The sequence below is a fragment of the Tamandua tetradactyla genome, chromosome 11 (assembly GCF_023851605.1).
Source record: "Tamandua tetradactyla isolate mTamTet1 chromosome 11, mTamTet1.pri, whole genome shotgun sequence".
Classification (NCBI taxonomy): Eukaryota; Metazoa; Chordata; class Mammalia; order Pilosa; family Myrmecophagidae; genus Tamandua; species Tamandua tetradactyla.
The window spans coordinates 95,493,893-95,514,405 of record NC_135337.1 but is presented as its reverse complement, the minus strand read 5'-3'; the positions used below and the strand labels follow the sequence as shown (position 1 = coordinate 95,514,405).

The 20,513-nt window shown below is 57.2% G+C and overlaps 2 protein-coding genes across 2 annotated transcripts; one reads left to right on the top strand and one right to left on the bottom strand.

The window, feature by feature from the left end:
- The first annotated feature begins 320 nt into the window (after positions 1 to 320).
- On the top strand, positions 321 to 11,567 carry PLVAP (plasmalemma vesicle associated protein). The gene is made up of 6 exons (XM_077122040.1): positions 321 to 689; positions 3,861 to 3,957; positions 4,729 to 5,441; positions 7,338 to 7,395; positions 7,522 to 7,606; positions 11,085 to 11,567. The coding sequence occupies exons 1-6, from the start codon at positions 321 to 323 to the stop codon at positions 11,089 to 11,091; spliced, it is 1,329 nt and encodes a 442-aa protein (XP_076978155.1). The 3' UTR covers positions 11,092 to 11,567.
- A 4,716-nt stretch (positions 11,568 to 16,283) lies between these two features.
- On the bottom strand, positions 16,284 to 20,505 carry GTPBP3 (GTP binding protein 3, mitochondrial). The gene is made up of 9 exons (XM_077122039.1): positions 20,390 to 20,505; positions 19,705 to 19,952; positions 19,532 to 19,618; positions 19,177 to 19,379; positions 19,001 to 19,073; positions 18,757 to 18,900; positions 18,461 to 18,626; positions 17,868 to 18,146; positions 16,284 to 17,706 (listed from the first exon to the last, which is right to left on the bottom strand). Exons 1-9 carry the CDS (start codon positions 20,440 to 20,442, stop codon positions 17,481 to 17,483), a joined length of 1,479 nt encoding a protein of 492 aa, XP_076978154.1. The 5' UTR covers positions 20,443 to 20,505; the 3' UTR covers positions 16,284 to 17,480.
- Positions 20,506 to 20,513: the final 8 nt, after the last annotated feature.

Below are 20,513 nucleotides of genomic sequence, written 5' to 3'. Positions count from 1 at the left end.
CTTTTCACCGTGCCTCAGTTTCCCTCTCGACGCCATGGGAAGGCCAAGGGTGGAGGGGACGGCCGGGAGGCGATAGGGGTTGACGATCAAAAGGCCTCCTGCGTTGGCCAGCCGCCCCGGCGGGCAGCAGGACCGGGTGGGGGGAAGCAGAGGCCCCGGGAGGCCCAGGCGGTCCCGCCCCGACGGGTGGGGGTGGGGTGGGGGTGTCGTGATAACCCGCGGCCCCCGCTTCCTCCCGGCCAGGAAGGAGCGGCGGGAGGAAGCATTCAGACGGGTAATATAAGCACTCCTCCGGCGGCGGGGCGCAGAGGCGGGCGCAGATGGGGCTGGAGGGCGGCGGGCCGGGCGCGCGGGGGCTGCGGGAGGCGGGCGCGCGGGGCTGCTGGCACTACTTGCGCTACTTCTTCCTGTTCGCGTCGCTCACGCAGTCGCTCATCATCCTGGGGCTGGTGCTGTTCATGGTGTACGGCAACGCGCACGTGGGCACCGAGGCGCACCTGCAGGCCACCGAGCGCCGCGCCGACGGCCTCTACGGCCAGGTGCTGGGACTGTCGGCGACGCAGGCCAACCTCAGCCGCGAGCTCAACCTCACGGCGCGCGCCAAGGACGCGCTCATGCAGCTGCTGCTCAGCGCCCGCCGCGACCTGGAGCGCCTCAACGCCAGCTTCCGCCAGTGCCAGGGCGACCGCGTGAGTGCCCGCGGCGCGCCCCGGGGGGGGGACACTTTGGCGGGGGGCACCAAGCGCGCGGCGCTGGGCGAGGCGCGTGCAGCTGCGGGACGGCGGAACCCGCGCGCTGGGGACCCGGACGTGGCGGGGCCTGGGGAGGCGGGGTGGGGTGGGGCGGCGTGGGTGGGCTGTCGCTAGAGCCCGCAGCTCGCGCCGGGCACCCTCAGGCTTCCCCAGAGGCTCCCCAAGGGCCGCGGGCGGCGGGGGGCCGGGAGGGGCCGAGAGGACAGGGCTGAGAGGGCTGGAGCCCGGCAGTCTCCACGCACCGCAAGTCCTGGCAGGCCGGGGGCCTGGGGACCGCTGGAGCCCAGGAGCACCCAGCTCTCTCCACGGGAGGCTCTGACCCCCAGGATGCGGAGGTGTCCTCTTCTCAGACCGCAAGGCAGGGCTCTGTCCCCCTCCTCGGTCCCCCAGGGCAGGGCCATGTCCCCCATCAGCCCCTCCAAAGCAGGGCTGTGTCCCCCCCGCACCCCCCCCACGTCAGCCCCCTCCAGGGCAGGGCTGTGCCCCTCACTCAGCCCCCTCCAGGGCAGGGTCATGTACCCCACTCAGTCCCCCAGGGCAGGGCCGTGCCCCCACTCAGTCCCCCAGGGCAGGGCCCCTTGCTGGGATCCTCACCTTGTAAGCCCCTCCCTCGCACCAACATCCTGCCCCCCCCCCCATTTTGGTGTATTAAAAACCTACAAATCTGGGAGCTTTAAAGTACTGCATTTGGGACCACAGCTTTTTTCCCTTTGAGTTAGAACTGTCTTGTCTTGAAGCCCTCAGCATTTTCCTCAATAGCCCCGGGGCCCCCGGGGTCCACGCTGCCCCCCAGGAAGTGGCGCTGACCATGGAGAGGCTCCCCCTGGAACCCCCACCCATCTGGCCGTAGTGGGTATGGTTCTTCTCTTCCAGATCCGGGTTGGGCTAGAAATAGGAGTTTTCTTAACTTTTCTACAAATGCTCCTGAATTTCTGGCATGAGCCCGTGGAGGACAAAGGCGAGTTTCACTCGGAGGCGTCCCAGGTCTGCCCCCGCCCCAGCAGCGTCCAGGGAGGTGGGGCCCCAAACCCACAGGTGGCCTGCCTGTTCCCCCTGGGTGCTGCTGGGGAGCGGGAAGGGCACCCCTCCTTAATCATCGCTCCGTCACCCCCACGGAAAGCTGTCCTTCACCTCCTCTTGGAGAGTCTGTTCGCATCTGCAGACCTTCCCCGTCTGGGGCTAAGGCTCTTTAAAAACAAAAGCCACCCCCCCCCCCCAAGCTATTTCTGTCCTCACTGTGTCCAGAGGACACGATCCCAGGAAAGGATGATGAACTGCAGAAAATCAAAGCACCCCCGTACCCTTCCTTGTTGTATCTCGGCTGAGGGACCTGTTTACATGGCCTGGGTTTCTTGTAAAAACTTTCTTAAAAAACCACTTTGTTGAGATAAAATTCACCCACCATACAGTTTGCCCATTTAAAATACAGTCAATGGTTTGTGAGCATTTTCAGTGGCCCAAAGGGAGACCTTGCATTAGGCGTCACCCCCCATTTCTCCTCCCCCAGCCCCTGGCAGCCCCCCAGTCTCCTTTCTGTCTCTACATGTTTGCCTGCCGTGGACGTTTGGTGTTGAGTGGAGTCATGCAATATTTGCCCTTTCATGTCTGGTTTCTTACACTCCACGTGCTGGCTTTGGGTTCATCTTTGTTATAACGTGCATTTTTATGGCTGAATAATATTCCGCTGTGTGTATGGAGCACGTTTCATCCATTCATCGGCTGTTGGATACTTGGGTGTCTTCCAGCTTTTGGCAATAATGAGTTATGCTGCTGCGAACATTTGTACAACTTGCAGGGGGTGGGTTTTCATTTTCTCTTGGGCAATTCCCAGGAGCAGAATTGCAGCCACAGGTGTCTATGTTTAACTTTTTGAGGAACCGCCACATTGTTTTCCAAAGTGATGGAGCCCTTTTACCCTCCCACGTGTGGAAGTTTTGATTTCTCCACGTCCTCATCACACTCATTAGTTGTTGGCTTTTTGATCATAGCCGTCTCGTGGCTGGGAGGTGGTTTGGGTTTGTGGTTTCAATTTGCATTTCCCAATGAGGTTGAATATTTTTTGCGGGTGCTTACTGGCCATTTGTAGATCTCCTTTGAAGAAATGTCTGTTCAGATTCTTTGCCCATTTAAAAGATGCAATCGTCTTTTTATTGTTGAGCTGTAAGAGTTTCAAAAATATATTCTGGATACAAATCCCTTATCTAATAGATGATTTGCCAAACTTTTCTCCCATTCTGTTTGTTGTTTTTCACTTTCTTGATATTGTCTTTTTTTAATTTTAATTTTTTTTTTAATTAGAGCCATTGTGGGCTCTTGATACTGTGCGTGGAAGCACAATCGTTTTTAATTTTAGTGGAGTTCAGTGTATTTTTTTCTTTTGCTTGTGCTTTTGATGTCATATTGAGGAAATTGATCCTGAAGATCGAAGCCTATGCTTTCTTCTAAGAGTTTTAGGGTTTTCTCTCTTATATTTAGGTCCTTGGTTGGATTCATTTTTTTTTAAGTGTTCTGTTTTCTTTTTTTGTAATTTTTTATTAATTAAAAAAAATTACAAGAAACACAAACATTCCCAACATACACTCAGCAATTCACAATATCATCACATAGTTGCATAGTCATCATCATGATCATTTCCCAGAACATTAGCATCAATTCAGAAAAAGAAATAAAAAGACAACAGGAAAATAAAACAAACAGAAAAAAAAAAGTTTACATACCATACCCCTTACCCCTCCCTTTCGGTTGGGTTCACTTTTGCTGGTGGGTGTGAGATGGGGTCCAGTTTCGTCCTGCTGCCCCTGGAGATCCATTTGTTGAGGAGTGTCTTCCCTCCACTGGATTACCTCGGCACCCTTGCTGAAAATCAATCGACAGTTGGGAATGCGGTGTTATCAAGGTTCACCCAGGTTGTAGTGTGCAGCGGGACTGCATTCCTTTTGATTGCTGAATCATATTCACAATAAAAACTTTTAAAGAGCAAACCAACACCCCTTGTCATGTGGGCCAACTGGTCAACCCAGATCCGAGCAAGGGCCCTGGCAGCGCAGGGGAGAGGAGCCCACAGGGTCCGGGCCCTGAGCTCTGCCCTGTGACCCCTCCCCCTGACAGGTAATCTGCCAGAATAATGAACGATATATGGCTGCCATCATCCTGAGCGAGAAGCGATGCCAACTGCAGCTCAAAGAAACCAACAAGAGCTGTGACGGTAAGTAAGGTGGTCCTGATGGGGCTTGGCTGGTGGGCTCCCTGCCCAGTGCTCTTTTTTTTTAACTGAGAAATCTTCACACACGTACAGTCCACACACGGTGTACAGTCAGTGGCTCACAATATCATCACCTAGTTGTGCATTCATCACCGTGATCATTTTTAGAACATTTCATCACTCCAGAAAAAGAAATAAAAGGAAAAAAGAAAAAACTCATACATCCCATACTCCTTATCCTTCCCTCTCACTGACCACTAGCATTTCAATCCACCCAATTTATTTTACCCCTCATTCCCCCTATTTATTTTTATCCTTATTATTATTTTTATTTTACTCCTCTGTCCATACTCTGGATAAAAGGAGCATCAGACACAAGGTTTTCACCCTCACACAGTCACACTGTGAAAGCTGTATCGTTATGCAATCTTCTTCAAGAATCAAGGCTACTGGAACACAGCTCAGCAGTTGCAGGTGCCTCCCTCCAGCCTCTCCCATACACCATAAACTAGAAAGGGATAGCTATATAATGCGTAAGAATCACCTCCAGGATAATCTCTCAACTCCATTTGCAATCTCTCAGCCACTGACACTTAATTTTGTCTCCTTTTCCTCTTCGCCCTTTTGGTCGAGAAGGTTTTCTCAGTCCCATGATGCCAGGTCCGCGCTCATCCCGGGACTCCTGCCCCACATTGCAGGGAGATTTAGAGCCCTGCTGCCCGGTCCTCCTAGCAGCTGCACACTGACCCTTGTCTTACCCTCCCGTGTCCTCAGCCATGCTTCTCATGCTTGGCCAGAAGGCCCAGACGCTGGAGGGGGAGCTGGCGAAGGAGAAGGCCACCTGCACTAAAGACAAGGAAGCCCTGGCGCTGGGCAGGCAGGCGGTGGGGGAGCAGCTGGCGGAGTGCGGGAAGACGCGGGAGCAGCAGCGCCAGGAGCGCCAGCTGGCCGAGGCTCAGCTGCAGAAGGTACAAGCTCTCTGCCTGCCCCTGGACAAGGAGAAGTTCGAGGCGGACCTGCGGAACCTCTGGAGGGATTCCATCATCCCTCGCACCCTCGAAGCCCTGAGTTACAGCCACTACCACCCTCTGAGCACCGAGCTGGCCTCTATCCGGAGGAGCTGCGACCACATGCCCAGTCTCATGAGCTCCAAGGTGGAGGAGCTGGCACGGGGCCTCCGGGCAGGCATCGAGCGGGTGGCCCGCGAGAACTCGGACCTCCAGCGCCAGAAGCTGGAGGCCGAGCAGGGCCTGAGGGCCCTCCAGGAGGCCAAGGAGAAGGCGGAGAAGGAGGCCCAGAGCCGAGAGGCCAAGCTCCAGGGTGAATGTGCCCGGCAGACACAGCTAGCTCTGGAGGAGAAGGCTGCGCTGCGGAAGGAGCGAGACAACTTGGCCAAGGAGCTGGAGGAGAAGAAACGGGAGGCAGACCAGCTCAAGATGCAGCTGGAAGTCAGCAACTCAGCCCTGGACACCTGCATCAGGGCCAAGGTGGGCTGGGCTGGCCCCAGAACTGGGCTGTGTCGGGTTGGGTTGGAGGTCAAGGTGGTGGTGATGTTGAACTTGGGTTTAGCGTTGAGGTTGAGGTTGGCTGCAGGGGCTAAGCTGGGTTCCTTAGGACACACTCGGGAGTTTCACTCGCGTTAGGGTTAGGTCAGAGTTTGGGATGGGGCTTGGCTTTGACAAAGGGTGGAGGGTTAAGACTTCGATTGAGGGTAGGGTGGCTGTTGGGGTTAGGGTTGGCTTGAGTTTAGACATTGAGGAGGGATTTAGGGTTGAGTCTGGAGTTACACGTGAGTGGCTGTTGAGTCTAGGGTTCATTTCAGTAATACTGAAATACAGTCACTGGTTATTTTATTGGCTTTGGGATCGGAGTGGGTTTTGGAATTGGCAGCAGCACTGAGCAAGGATTAAGAGTTGCTGGGGTGGCTAGTGGGTGCCATGTTGGTTCAGGATTAGGGTGAGGGATTCATGGAGGGTTGGTTTCTGATTGGGTTTGGGCCCACATTTGGGATGTATCTGGGTTGACGCATTAGAGGGTGTTGGGTTGGGGTTAGCAGTGCTAGGGGTTAGGGTGAGAGCTGGAGCAAGTCTAGAGTGAGAATGGGTATGGATGTTGGATCCATGTTCTGAGTTGGGCTGAGCTGAGTGACTGGTGATGGCTGTACCTAGAACTGGTTTGGGTTACTATTGGGTTCTATGTAGGATTTCAGCATTCCTAGAATTGGGGTTGAGTTTGGAGTTTGGGCTGAGAGAAAAGAGTAGAAGTTGAGCCAGGTGATACATGTGAGGCGGCTTTGAGGTCCCAGGTTGGGTGCTGAGTGAACCCAGGGTGCCAAGCTCTTTGGGGTTCGGTTGAATTTCAGTGCTGAGGACCCAGCTGGTGGGTTCAGAGATGGTAGGAGTATGGCTCAGGGTGAATTGGGGTTTCATTGGCACTAGGATAGGGATAGCATTGAAAATGGGTTTGAGGTTCAATCTGGGTTGGGTTTAGGGTGGCTGTTGGGTCTAGGGTTGGGATTGGGATGCAGTTGGGATATATTTGAATCAATGGATTGGGGGATGATTTGACTCAGTCAGAGTTGAGGGAGCTCTTGTGTTCGGGGTGAAGGTCTGGGCTCCATGGCTTTGGGATTACAATGTAATTTGGAGTTAGAAGTGTGACCGTCAGTGGGTCTAGGGCTGGAGCTGCGTTGGGTAGGTTTCAGTTAGAGATTGTTGTCTACGGTTGGAGTTGGTGTTGAGTTTGGGGTTGGGAAGGCACAGGTGAGATGGACAGTGGAGCCCAGGGCTGGGCTGGGGAACTGGGGCCGGGGGTTGGGTTTTCCCAGTGGTCACCTCTAGGGAACTGGCGGTGACATAGTTAACTCTAAGCTGTGGTAGGGTCAGGTTGCTCCCTGAGGTTGCGTTTAGGTAGGGGCTTGTTTCTAAGGAAGGTTTTGTTGTCAAAAACGGATCAGATTTTAGGGCTGCGATTGGGTTCTGAATAGGCTTGGATTTCAGGCTTTGGGGGGCGTTGGCTCAAGGTTGTTTGGGAGATGGCATTTAGGAACAGGTAGAGTTGGTTTAGAGTGGGTTGGCTTCAGTCGGGGAGGGGTACTGGGTGGGCTGACTCTGTTTGGGTCACCGGCTGGGATGTCTGGGGGCCGCCGAAGGAAGCCAGCCACCGAAGCCCCCAGTTATTTGAGGGCTCTTGGCAGGGGCAAGTCATTGTTCGCCTGTTACTGGGTGTGTCCTGGGAAGTGGTTGTGTGTCCTTCCCCAAAGCTGTCGGCCTGCTTCCCTGTTCTGTGGTGACTTCCGACCCGAGTCTTTAAGGGCATGGAGGAGGGACTCGAACTCTGGAACCCCAGGTCCAACCAACCTCCTTTCACCTTTCTTCCCACAGTCGCAGCCGATGCCCTTGCCAAGACCTGCGGTCCCTGCCCCCAACCCCCCACCCATCGGTGAGTGACAGAGTGCAAGGCCGGGTGAGGGGAGGGTTCTTTCCATCCCATGCCGCAACCCAACCCAGGGGTGTCCAGGGACTGCTGGGGCAGTCAGGCCGGCCTGACTAGTCCTTCTCTCTGCAGATCCAGCCAGTCTGGAGGAATTCAAGAAGAGGATCCTGGAGTCTCAGCGGCCCCCTGCAAGCAGTGCAGCAGTGGCCTCACCCAGGTGAGGCACTGGGCAAGCTGCGCTGAGGTTGGGACTGGGGCTGGGGGTGGAGGGAGGCTCATCTCACACTTGCTCCTTCCCTGATTGAGTGCCGACTATATACCAGCTCCTTTGCTGAGCCTGAGAGACGTGGCAGTGACCCAGAGACACCTGATTCTATCCTTGTGAAATTCCCAGACTATGGGGCAAAAATTCACCATAGGCTCATTGGGATAACAAGAGTAGCCAACAGCCCACAATTATTAGGCACCACTGTGAATGTAACCCTCCTCGGTGGGTGGGACAGGTTATCCCCACTTTCCAGTTGCCCAGGGAGTGTCAAACTCCAGACAGTCGAATGGCTTAATTTCCGGGGGTGTCCATAACAAAGCACCCCAAACCAGGAGCTGAAACCAGGCATGGGCCCTCTCTCCGTGCTGGACTCCAGAAGTCCAAATCAAAGTTCGGCAGGGTCACCCTCCCTCCAAAACCCATAGAGGAGGCCTCTTTCCTGCCTCTTCCACACTCTGAGGGCTGCCGGCGAAGGGCTTGGGGTTCTCTGCCTTGGTCACTGCCTGGGGCTCACCCCTCACTGTCTGTGTGTGTCAGAATTTCCCCTTGTGTGGCCAGCAGGCATTTGGGGTCGAGGGGCCACCCCACTCCAGTTCCACCTCGTTTTAGCTTTACTACTCACATTGAAAATTACCCCATTTCCAAATAAAGTCACCCTGCAATAGCAAGGGAAGCCTCGGCGAGGAAGGGTCTTGGAGCTGGGGGACAACAGGCCGGGGGTGTTCCAGACACCGAGAACAGAACGTGCAAAGGCCCAGAGTCTGGACGTCGGGAGGAGGGATTGAGGAGCAGCTGGGGCTGGATCTGAGGAGTGAGAGGGCGCAGCCAAGGGGACCCTGGCCTCTCATCCCACCCCGCTGAGTCTCGGTTTCCGCAAAAACTGTAGAGTGCTGTGCACAGAGGGCCAGAGTGAAGGGCCTGGTGTTCAAGGGAAAGGTGACTCCGGCCTCCCCTCCAGAGTCCATTCAGGACAGCTCAGGATCGGCGTTCCCACTTCAGGTTGGGGTCTGCGGCTCAGGGAGGCACCCAAATTTAAAGTTGGAGCCCTCTGACCCCACAGACTGTGCTTTGGTCACTTCACCACCAGGCAGCCCTGGGAGGTTTTGGGCCAAATAGAACTCCAAAATCTTTGCTGCCAAATTCCCAGGGGGCTCCATGTCCAGCTCCACCGTGCCTGTTCTTACATACCCCCCACGACGGGGAGCTCACCACTGTACAGAGCAGTACCACCTCACTCTGGAGGGCTGTGCCTGGGAGAAAACCCTCAGCCCTGGGCAGCCTGCAGGGAGGAAGGCGAGAGGATCAGCAACGACCCCATTCCCAGCAAACAATGATTTCCCTCTCTCAACTGGGCCCAAAGCCCTCATGGCAAGGAAGGACATTCTATTACTACCCCCATTTCTCAGAGGAGGGGACTGAGGCTGCAGGGAAGTCGCCAGTCGGGGTGGGGGCAGGGAGTCATGTGGCACCGAATCAGGGCCAGGCCGGGCTCCCAGCCGAGAAGCTGGGACGCTCTTGACATTGTTTCCCCCGAAATGACGTCCTCCTGCCGAGAAAACAATGCACACTTAGGCCGGGGCCCGGCCCGCTCATCTCGGCAGGGAGGGCCTCTTGGCTCCAGCCAGGGCCACCGTCCCCCAGAGAGGGGCCGGGGATGAGTGGCCTGGGGCCTCAGCTCTGGGTTCGAGTCGTGGCTCGCCCGGCCAGCTTCTCACTGACCTCACACCCACAAGATCTGAGTTTTAGATGTGGTGGATGAGGGGCACGTCTGAGGCCCGACATGGGGTCCCTCCAGCCCATGGGGAGCAGAATTGATCCCTTTCCCCGACTCATCGCTCCCGAGCCTCGAGACAGCCTGTTCTGGTGCTGGCACCCCTCACACGCCTGCCCAGCGTGTACCGATCTCCAGGCCTTTAACTGAACATGGCAAAGTCGTTTAGCTCCCGGTGGCAAGCCCACCGCCTGCCCTTGCTCAGTGCCACTGGGGGTCCTTTGGAGATCAGTTTATTGGCGCGCTGACGGAACCAGCTGCTGCAGAGACAGATGTGACTGCGGGCCGGATACCCAAAACTCTCCCTGTGAAAACCTCGAGGTGTGGGTGCTCCTGGTCGCTGCCCAGAGCCAAGTGCGCGGTGGGGGCTAGCTGGAGTTCAGTTCCGGGGCCCTTAGGACTCGTGAGCTCCACCGGCCCGTGATTGTGGAGCTGTACCTGTGAGCCAGGCTGGTTGCGGGGGCCCAGGGGAATGGTGTCTAGCACCCCCAACCCTCGCAGGCTGGACCCTCACCAGTGGGAGGAGGCTGGAGTGGTCCCTGGGGGGGGGGGGGGGGAATCACGGTTGACTTCCCAGAAGAGGTGACATTTGAGTAAAGACTTGAAGGAGGGGAGAGGAGCCCTGGGGGTGCCTGGGCACAGCCATGCAAAGGTCCTATGGGAGGAGCGTGGTTGTTGAGTTTGGGGGAGAAGGCCGGTGTGGCTGGAGCAGGGGACGAGTGGGAAGAGGTGAGGGCAGGGGGGTGGCAGTTGGGCAGGGGGAGCTTTGGGAGCCCAGAAGGGATGAGGCCTGACTCAGGTGTCCCAGGGGTGCCAAGCAGGTAATGAAGGGGGCTTCAGAGCCTCTGCCCCATTGTCTGAGAAATGGGGCCACCCTCCTACAGTCTGGACAGCAGAGCTGGGGGACGAAGTGCGTCAGGGCTCAGCTCGGGGCTGGGAGAACCGTGGCCTGGGTGGGGCGCGGGCCCGAGCCGAGGTGGAGCACGGGCTCCCCAGGACCAGCCGAGGAGCATGGGGCCGCCGGGGCCCCAGGGAAGAGGCCGGGAAGGAAGGGAGGGGGTCCAGCGGAAGCCGGGCTTGGCTGGGTCCCCTGCCTCCCCCACCAGGAAACAGCCTCTGCCCGACCCCTGACCCCTCCTGAGAACCTTCGCCAGGCTTGGCAAGGGGGAGGTAGCTCCAGAGCTCGGGAATGGTTCCTGCAAGGCCTGGGGCGGGGTGGGGGTGGTGGTGGTGGAAGTGGTTGAGGGGCCGGCGGGGTGGGGGGGCTTTTGGAATTTGGTGGCATTTGGGACTTTCATAGGGGAGTGAGACCCTGACGGGAAGGCCAAGCAGAGCAGGGCGGGTGGAGCCCTACGGGTGCATTGAGGAGAAGCACCCAGGCTGCAGCAGCGGCTTGAGGCACTGAGGTGGCCTCTCTGAACTTCAGTCTCTTCATCTGTACAACGTGATGGAAAAGAACTGTCCCCCGGTCCTGGAAAGATTCAGCAAAGGGGGAGTGGAATGAGGGGAGTGAACCCTGAAAGAGGTCATGGGGGGTCGTAGGGAGCAAGGAGGGAGGAGCCCAGGGGGGCGGGCAGTATGAGGCAGGGCTGGTAGAGCTTGTCCGTCTGTCTGTCTGACCGGTGTTGTGTCTTTATTTCTGTCTTTCTGCCCCAGTGGCTGAGGAGGCTCTGGCCCCCCAGGACCGAGGGGACTTCTGGTTCGCTCGCCTGCAGACATGAACCCCGGGGTGCTTGGGACACCCCCACACCGGGTCCTAGAGGCAGGGCCCCCCTTAGATGACCTCGCCTACGCCACATGCTCATTGTCCCCACGTACACCCCCCGACACCCCCCTCCACATCCCTTCCCCCCACCCGCGGTCCCCTCCGGGACCCTTCTCACTTCCTTATCTCCCGACGCTTCCTCACACCAGGCTCGCCAGGCCTAGGGAAGTGAGAACAGGAAAGCATCCACCTCCGTCCCGCTTGGAGAGTTTCCAGGCCCCCCTGGCCAGGGAGCACCCAGCCCAGGGATGCAGGGAGAGCACTAGCCTCCTGATGTCCTGGGAGGGAAGCTGTCCCACCTTCCCCCATGCCCCGCCCACCTGCGCCCCAGTACATAGCAGCAGCACTTAATAAATATTATAAATCCCTGCAAAGACTCCAGAGTCATGATTTCTGCTTTCAAATGGTACCACGTGGCCACAAGCGAGAAAAGACTAGAAAGAAGAGGAAAACTGCAGGGTCCTGACTTCCACCACAACTTCCCCAGGCCAAGAGACCCTTCAACCTGGGAGGGGGCACCAGGGTCCCCCAAGGCCCAGGCACCTCCCAGTGTGAAGACGAGATGGCATAACCACAGCAGAGAAGGGGTTAATGAAATGGCTGTCAAACTAGTGCATTCAGGATTTCTTCTAAAAACTAGATTCCCGTTTGAAAGCTTTGGTTTTTCTAGCTTGGCAAAGAATTCCCAGTGATTGTGGAAACCCCGCCTTGCTGAAATGGCTCCACGGGCAATACCGTGCAAGTCCCCAGCTGTTTTTGTTTTGTTTTGTTCTGGAATAGGAGGGGAAGCCCAAAAAGAGCTCCAGTGGGCAGCCTTTGGGATGCTTTGACCCACCAATGTCACTAAATTAGCCAGAAGCTGGGAAAAAGCAAATGGAAGGAACGTAGAGTAATCCCGACAGAAAAATAAATAAATAAAAAGCCATAAACACCGCTGCTGGTGAAGATGCAAAGAAAAGGGCATTTTTCTCATATTTCTGCTAGAAACGCACATTTTCTCCTTTCCAGAAATTAGTTTGGCAACATTTAACAAGATTAAAGATGCATGAACCCATTGGCTCAGCCACCCCAATCCCGTCCATGGCTTTATCCCTGCAGGGCATCAGAATATTTATGTTTGTAATGGAAAAGCGAAACCCCAGCACCCAAAGCAGATGGAAAATGGCCTAAACACTGTGATCGAGAATCTCGGCTTATCCCTCTGCCCCCTGGGTCCCCCCTGTCCCCAACCCTGGGCCGGGTCCCGTGGGACCTCAGAGGGAAGGTGGTGAGTCACAAGAAGCCGGGGCTGGCAGCACCACGCTTCGGGCGGGCTGGGCGGTGGGACAAAGGAGCGATATTTCCTGGATGCGGAAACGCGGGTGAGAGGACGTCCCTGCAGGAAGCACTCGGCCAGGCCAGGCCGGGCTGGCGGCCCCAAGGAAGCAGGCGTCCCTCACACTTGTCCTCCTGACCTGGCGGACAGCCCGGAGTCTGGGGACGCTCCTGCCAGCCAGGCCCCTGCAAAAACCCACAGGCCTGATTTGGGGGCCAGAGCCGAGCGTCCCTGGGTTCCAGCGTTGGCTCCTTTTTCTCATATGACAAAAGGGTGCGCTCATTCTCAATTCCCCGCACCCATGGGCACGCATCAATGCGTGTTTCTGCCGTTTCTGCCGTTGGAGCTCCAAGCAATACTGCATGTCCTCCCAGTCCCCAGCTCCTGGGCTCTGTCCCTGGTTCAGCTGTCCCAGACCCGGCTCTCAGCCTCCACCTTCAGGACGACCCCTGGGATGGCCCCAGAGGGATCTTTCCATTATAGGATCTGACATGATCCCTCTCCGGTTCACACCTTCCATGGCTCCCTATTGCCTTTGGGAAAAAGCCCACACCCTCCCAGTCCCTCCCAACCCCACCCTGTCCAACCTTTGCTTCCAACTGTCCTGGATGTTTGATTGTCTAAATAAAGACTCACAAAACCTCTATTTATGCTGTGCTTTCTGGAAGAAAAATCCCTTTTCCTTGCCTGTCAAACTCCTCTTCTTCCTTCAGGGCCCAATTCCAGAGACACCTCCTCCAGGCAGTCCTCCCCGGTGGGGCTTGCACCCTCTGTGGGTCGCCCAGTGCCAGCCCTGACACTGGGTGTCTGGGTCGGGTTCTGAATCCCTAAGTTTGGGGGGCTCCTCTGGGGCCAGGTGGGAGCTGAGCCCGGAGCTGGGAGCCCTTGGCCAGGAGGGCCCCCTCCCTGACCCTGCAGTCTAGCCGCCAGGCGAGGCTCTGACTCTTTGGGGATTTCCTGTGACCTCTAAAAATAACCCCATGAGTCCTTTCCACAAACTGCCTCACCCTTCTTGGAAAATAGGAACCTTAGCCAAGGACCTCGGGCCAGCTGTGTGCCCAGCCCTAGGGGAGCCAGACGGGGCCTGGGTGTCATGCTCACGGGGAGACCCCTCCCCACCCAGGCTTCAGCCCCACCCACCCCCTCCTGGGATCCCCCCAAAACCATCCCCTCCCTGGACACCCCTCCCCCAATGGACCTAAAACATTGCCTTTCTACTTTGGGCCTCAGTTCCCTTTTCTGCAAAATAGAAATATCTATGTACTCAGCTCACGGGAGGAGGGTTGCTTTTTGTCCAGGAGCCCCCCCATTTGAGAGGGGTGACCCCAGCTGCCAGACAGAATAGTGACATATCACAATGAAGCTTGGGAAAGAAAAGGGCTGGGGTCCCGTGGGTTGGGTGGCTGAGAACTTCAGGAGCCTCTCTTTGCATCGTCATCTCCACCCTGGACACCCCCCAGCTACCCTGAAACCAGAGAGCTGGAGTTGGGAGGGATCGTTTCCTACCAGGTTCTGGAAAAGCTCCTGAGCCGGTTTGAGACTCATCTCCCGCCTCTGCCGAGGGGTGTGGTCCACGCGTGCCTGGCCGGGGTGTGGTGGGGTGGGGGGGTGGGTGAGCTGGGCTCTAAAGGGGCCGGCCAGGACCTCCTCCTCGGACAGGGCCAGGCGCCCTCTGCTGTTCATCACTTCCAGAATTATCAAGAAAGAACCGAAGCCTGGCCACCAGGGTGCTCCCTTCCCCTCCACCACGTCTCCATGCCGCCGTCCCCCTCGCCCTGCTCTGCTCCTGCCGCTGGCTCTTCAGCCCCAGGGCCTTTGCACATGCTGCGTCCCCTGCCTGGGCTTCTCCCCAGGGCCCCACCGCGTCGGCTGTCATCCTAAACTCACCCCGCAGCCACCAGACTCGCTCACGAAGTTGCCATTCATGAAAAATCTGACCTGAGGGGGCTAGTGCGTCTCCTGCAGATCAGGAGGCGGCTGAGATGATTCCAGGATTTTGGGGTCCTGGGAAATGCAGCCCACGAGCTTGGCGTGGACCTCGGCACCCCATAAGTGGTCCCGGGTCTCGGAGACCGGGCTCTGGATTCCGGGGAGACGTCGGCCCAGAGGTTGCAATGGTGCTGGCACAAACAGTCGCCAGCTGCTTTGCGCAGCAGCCCTGGGACACCTGCCGAGCGAAGCGCCATCACAGACTGGCCACACGACGCGACTGTTTACCACCACCTCGCGAAGATTTGTGCAATCCAAAATATCAGACTGAACAAATGGGCCGCCAGGAATACGGGGTCGGGGTGGGGGTGGGGGCTTCTTATATCAGATAACGTCACGCCGTACTTTCCAAATCTTTTCCTCAAAAGGTCAGCAAGCCCCACTGCAAGCTGACCAAGACCCCCTGAAATTCAGTGTGGGGACGGTCTAATCTAGAGCAGACAGAGTGGAAGCTGGAGACACCCCGACACCAGGCCCGGCCACAGCCGCTCACGTTGGGCTATGTTGCATGAGGCCAACGGCTCGACTCAGCACCCCAGGAACAGGAATTTTCTGTTTCAATCCTTTTCCCTTGCAGCCGCCTGGGAGCTGGAAGGGCGCTTGGTGCACCTGGCACCACCAGAACTGGTGAATCGCAGCTGCTCCCAGGGGACGACAGGGCGGGGCTCCTGAGGGCATCTGGTCCCCTCGTTTTTACCCACGGGCCCATCCAACCCCTTGTGCTTCGCGTGGCTGGGTTGGGGTGTGCTTCATGCGCACCCCGGACTTGTGAGCGCGTGCCATGATCGCCGCTGGATTTTCACTGTCTAGCACCAGGCGGTTTGCGCGGGGGTCAGCAGGGCGCTCAGAGACGGCGGTTTTGTTTTTTTTAATTTATGAAACACAACCACATACAAACACCAACACTCTTACCATATGATCATTCCATTCCCATTCTTGATATATAATCAATAACCCACAATATCATTACATAGTTGTGCATTCATCATCACGATCATTTCTTAGAACATTTGCATCAATTCAGAAAAAGAAATAAAAAGAAAACAGAAAAAAAAATCATCCATACCATACTCCTTACCCCTCCCTTTCATTGGTCACTAGCATTTCAATCTACTGAATTTATTTTAACATGTGTTCCCCCTATTATTTATTTTTATTCCATATGTTTTACTCGTCTGTTGATAAGGAGCATCAGACACAAGGTTTTCACAATCACACAGTCACACTGTGAAAGCTTTGTCATTATACAATCATCTTGAAGAAACTTGGCTACTGGAACACAGCTCTACATTTTCAGGCAGTTCCCTCCAGCCTCTCCACTACATCTTAAATAACAAGGTGATATCTACTTAATGCATAAGAATAGCCTCCAGGATAACCTCTCAACTCTGTTTGGAATCTCTCAGCCATTGACACTTTATTTTGTCTCATTTCTCTCTTCCCCTTTTTGGTCGAGAAATTTTTCTCAATCCCTTGATCAGGGCCCGTTTTAAAAGGCAGAAACAATGTGAAAAACGCGACATTAAATAGGACGTTGAAAAGGCCTCTTGTTTCCAGAGTGGACTGGAAGGCAAGTGTTGTGTTGTTGCCTCTCCCAGCTCGGGACACGCACAGCGCGTGATCCGGGGTTCTCCCTGCTGTGCTCATACCCGCAAATGAGTGTGGAAGCACCATGAGGGTGGATTTTGGGGTGACAAATACGCTTTAGTGGAGCAGTGAATTCGCTAATACGGTGTTTTAGTTTGCAAGCTGCTGAAATGCAACATACCAGAAATGGAATGGCTTTTAAAAGGGAGAATTTATTAAGATGCAAGTTCACAGTTCTAAGGCTGTGAAAACGCCCAAGTAAGGCACCAACAAGAGGTTACCTTCACTCAAGAAAGGCTGATGAAGTCCAGGGTTTCTCTCTAAGCTGGGAGGGCACATGGCGACATCTGCTAGCTTCCTCTCCAGGCTTCTTCAACAGCTTCCCCAGGAATCTGGGGGTTCTGGTGGCTCTAAAGCGTTTTCCATAATGGTTCCCACTTAAAGGGCTCCAGTGCACAACCCCAGCTTGAATGGTGGAGACACATTTCCATGGAAACCACCCACAATTGGGTGGGTCATATCTCCATGGAAACAATAGAAGGGATCCCATCCAACAATGTTGAATGAGGACTAAAGGACATGGCTTTGCTCGGGTATAAACAGGCATATGTGGAATCCATGATTAATGAGGCTCTGAACCTCTTTCCTTATCCCTAAAGTTAGAACAAAATGCCTACCTCACTGTGCTGCTACGAAGATGCCACAAAATAACAAGCACCCTCTGGCACATGGTAGGTGTTTGATAAATGTTTGCTGAGTGAGTGAATGAATGAAGAGTAAACTTAAGGCCCCTAGATTTTGCAGGTAGCTCTGAAGATGCTAAAAGAAGTTTCAAAAATAGCACACACCCAAAACACGAATAATAACTTGCAAAGCAATAAACATAATTTATATGCAAAACAGAAGACAAAAGTAGCATTTTATAGATACATCCAGAAGTCTGCAAACCTGCAAAGAAAGTTCTGGAGAGGCAAATGTTAAGCCATGACCTCTAGAGAGGGGATGAGGGAGAGTTCCACATTTAAACCTTTCTGAATCACTAGAGCTATTAACATTCCTTTGGTATTTGTAAAACAAATTAGAAACTATGAAACAAACCAACACTGAGCTCTCCCTATCCCTGGCCAAAGCCTCCAACCAGTGGCTCCAGGGCCTGAACCCCCAGCAAGTCCGGTGAGGAATTCTGGAAAGCTGCAGCTTGGTTGCCACCATTAACAGGGAGCTCACTACTCCTGAAAGCACTCTTCGCCACTTTGGGATCCATGTCTTCCTTGGGTGGGTGAGTTTTCTGCTTGGCTTAAGCTATGTCTGGACCCCTCCAGGCTTCTGGACATCCACCCGGCTTGGGCCTGAGCTTTGGGCATTCCTAGATGGTGTCCCCAGAGTTCACCACCCTTCACTTGCCCACACAAAAGTCCCGGAAAATGACGTCCAAGAGCTCCTCAGTGCCCCCTCGCCCCGTGAGGCGCGCCAGGTGCCCCCGGGCAACCCGCAGAGCTTCGGCCGCCAGGGCCAGGTCCTTCGCCCTCTTGTAGCAGCCCAGGGCGTCCAGGCAGGCCTGGAGGTGGTGCTGGTGCCTGGCACGCGTCAGGAGCGGCGGGCCTGTGGACGGATCCCCACACCTGGAGGAGACAGAAGATGGTCTCTCTACCTATCCTTCAAGACGGGGATGACTGTACCTATTTCACAGATACAGAAACTGAGCCTAAGGGGCAGATACATGCCCAAAGCCAGTGGCTCAGCCCCTACCCACGCTCAAGACTGGTGGGCAAAGAGGACTCACACGGCAGCCAGCTCCTTCCTCAGTGCCCCCAGCAGGCCGTCCAGCCCCTCCCCAGTCAGGCAGGACAGGAGGAGATGGGGGGGCAGGTCAGGGTCGGGGTCTGGACCCTCCGGGGGCAGCAGGTCTGACTTGTTCAGCACGAGCAGGAAGCGCTGGCTGCTCCCGCAAGCGTTCTGGGGGCCTGTGGGGGTCACAACGGTGTCCAGGAAGTGGCGGCTGGTGACGGAGGCCAGGTCAGAAGCATCCAAAATGGCCAGGATCAGGTCAGCCTGTGCCAGCCTCGGGGAGAAGGGAGACCTCAGCAGGGAGCCCATAGATGAGCTGAGCATTTAAGGGCCCTGGACGGGTAGTGTGCGAGGGTGAGGCAGGGCGCGACAGGGGAGAGCACGAGGGGTGGGGGAGAGCATGAGGGGTGGGGGGGAGCACGAGGGGTGGGGGGGGAGCATGAGGGGCTGGGATTTAAGGGGCTGCCTTCGATCCGGAGGGCCGCACTTGAGGTTAATTAGCAGCTTTTCTGATTCAGGAAAAAGGGAAAATAAAGGTAGCAGGGAGAAAAGGCAGAGGAAGATGCCCCACTGGCACTGAGCTGCCACCTCTCACGGGCGCGCCGCACGCCCTCTTGCTCCACCGGCCCCACGCCTTCCCGCAGCCCGGCCGTGTCACTCAGCAGTGCAGGAAACCCAGCCAGGTCTATGGGGGTCTCCAGCACATCACGGGTAGTCCCGGGCTCTGGAGACACAATGGATACAGGCTTCCGGCCTGTGTGTTGGGGGGGAGGTCAGAGAAACAGGGCAGGGGAAGGTGAGCGAGCCTCTCCCCAAGCATCCGCCCTTGCTGGGTACAGCTTCCTCCCACCCAGAGGCCCCTCCCCCCCCCCATCCCCACACACTTAGCAGGTTCACCAAGCTGCTCTTGCCCGCGTTGGGGGGCCCCGCAACCACCACGTGCGCCCCTGAGCGCAGCCGCTGCCCACGTCTTGCATCTCGCAGATGTGTCCCCAGTGCCACCTGCAGCGCCTGCACTGTGCTGTCCACTGGAGGAGGGGAGCAGAAGGAGAGGGAGAGAGGGACGGGACTTAGGGGGTTGCGATGCTCCGGGGGGGGGGGGCATTCCCCTACCTGGGCGAGCCCCACCTTGCTCCAGGACGCCCTCCTCCAGGTTGTCTTCTTCTCCAAAATCGATGTAGGCCTCCACGTGCGCCAGAGCCTGAGGTTGGCCGGGCCGGGAGGTGGTGTGAGCCCCCAGGGCTACCTCTCCCGGCAGGTCCAGCCTCAGGCAGGAGGGTCCCCCCCCACCCCTGCCAGCTCACCGTGGTGAGGGCCTCCGCCCAGCCCTGGCAGAGCTGGTCCAGCTCCCCGTCCAACTGCCTGAGCGCCTGGCGCCGCTGAGCCTCGGTCTCGGCATGGATCAGGTCGGCCAGCCCCTCCACCTCTGGCAGGCTCAGCTTCCCGTGGGCAAACGCGCGCCGCGTAAACTCGCCCGCCTCTGCGGGCCGCAGCCCTGGCACCCCGCCTGCGGAAAGGGCCGGGGGTCCTGTGATTCCTGGGCTGGGGTGGGGGAGGGGGGACAGTGTGGGGAGCAGATGCACCCCCCTTCCAGACCCACCCCAGCGGGAGCCAGACCTGGAACCCAGGGCGCCTACTCACCCAGGGCCTCTGACTCACCCAGGGCCTGCAGGACGCCGCTCACGACGGCTGGGCCTCCGTGCACGTGGAACTCTGCACAATCCTCACCGGTGAAGCTCCGAGGTCCTAGGTGGGGAGACGGGAGTCAGGGGACCCAGGGCCCAGAGGGGGTGCAAACGGGTGATGGGGGCTCAGGAGTAGGGGCCCCTTACCTGGGAACCAGAGCACCAGAGCGCGGTCCAGTGGCTCCCCGGATCGGGGATCGCTGAGCAGGCGCAAGCGGGCACTGCGGGCCGGGGGCAGATCCCCGGACGCCGTGAGGCCCCGGAGGGCGGCTCCGCTGGCGGGACCGCTGGTCCGGATCACGGCGACGCCGCAGCGGCCTTGGCCCGAGCTCAGCGCGAAGATGGTGGCCCCGGAAGCGGGCGTCGGGGTGCCGCTGCTAGGGCGCATGGACGGTCTGGGGTGGGAGAGGGGCCGGGTCAGCGCGTCGGGGATGCTCTGCCACCAGGGGGGCAGCCAGATCGAGAGCTCGGCTGCCGGGAGGTAGCCGGGTTGCGGGCTCTGCGGCAAGGGAATGGACACATTGGAGGGGCAGCCCCAGCGGGGACTCTGACGTTGTGGGATGGGTAGATTGGGGACCCTGAGACCAGAGTGTGACCCTGATGGGGGCTCTGCAGCAGGGGAGTGGATAGACTGGAGACTCTGAGATCTTAAGGTAACCCTTGTCGGGGGCTCTGCGGCAGGGGGATGGGCAGATTCAGGCTTGGAGGCTGGGAAAGCGGGCCCACTGGGGATCTGCAGAAACTGGCTCCCCAGGCCCTGAGAGCGGGTTTGGGGCCCACACAGCATTCCTGTCTCCCAGTGCCACTCGCCCAGACCCCCGACCCGTCCCACCTGCGTGGCCCACGTGCCGCCCGAGCGGGCAGGTTCCGCAGACCCCGCCACATGGGCTCAGCCAGCAACCTGCCCGCGCGCGCCGGCGACTTCAAGTCCGGGCAGGAGGTCCCGCCCCCTCCGC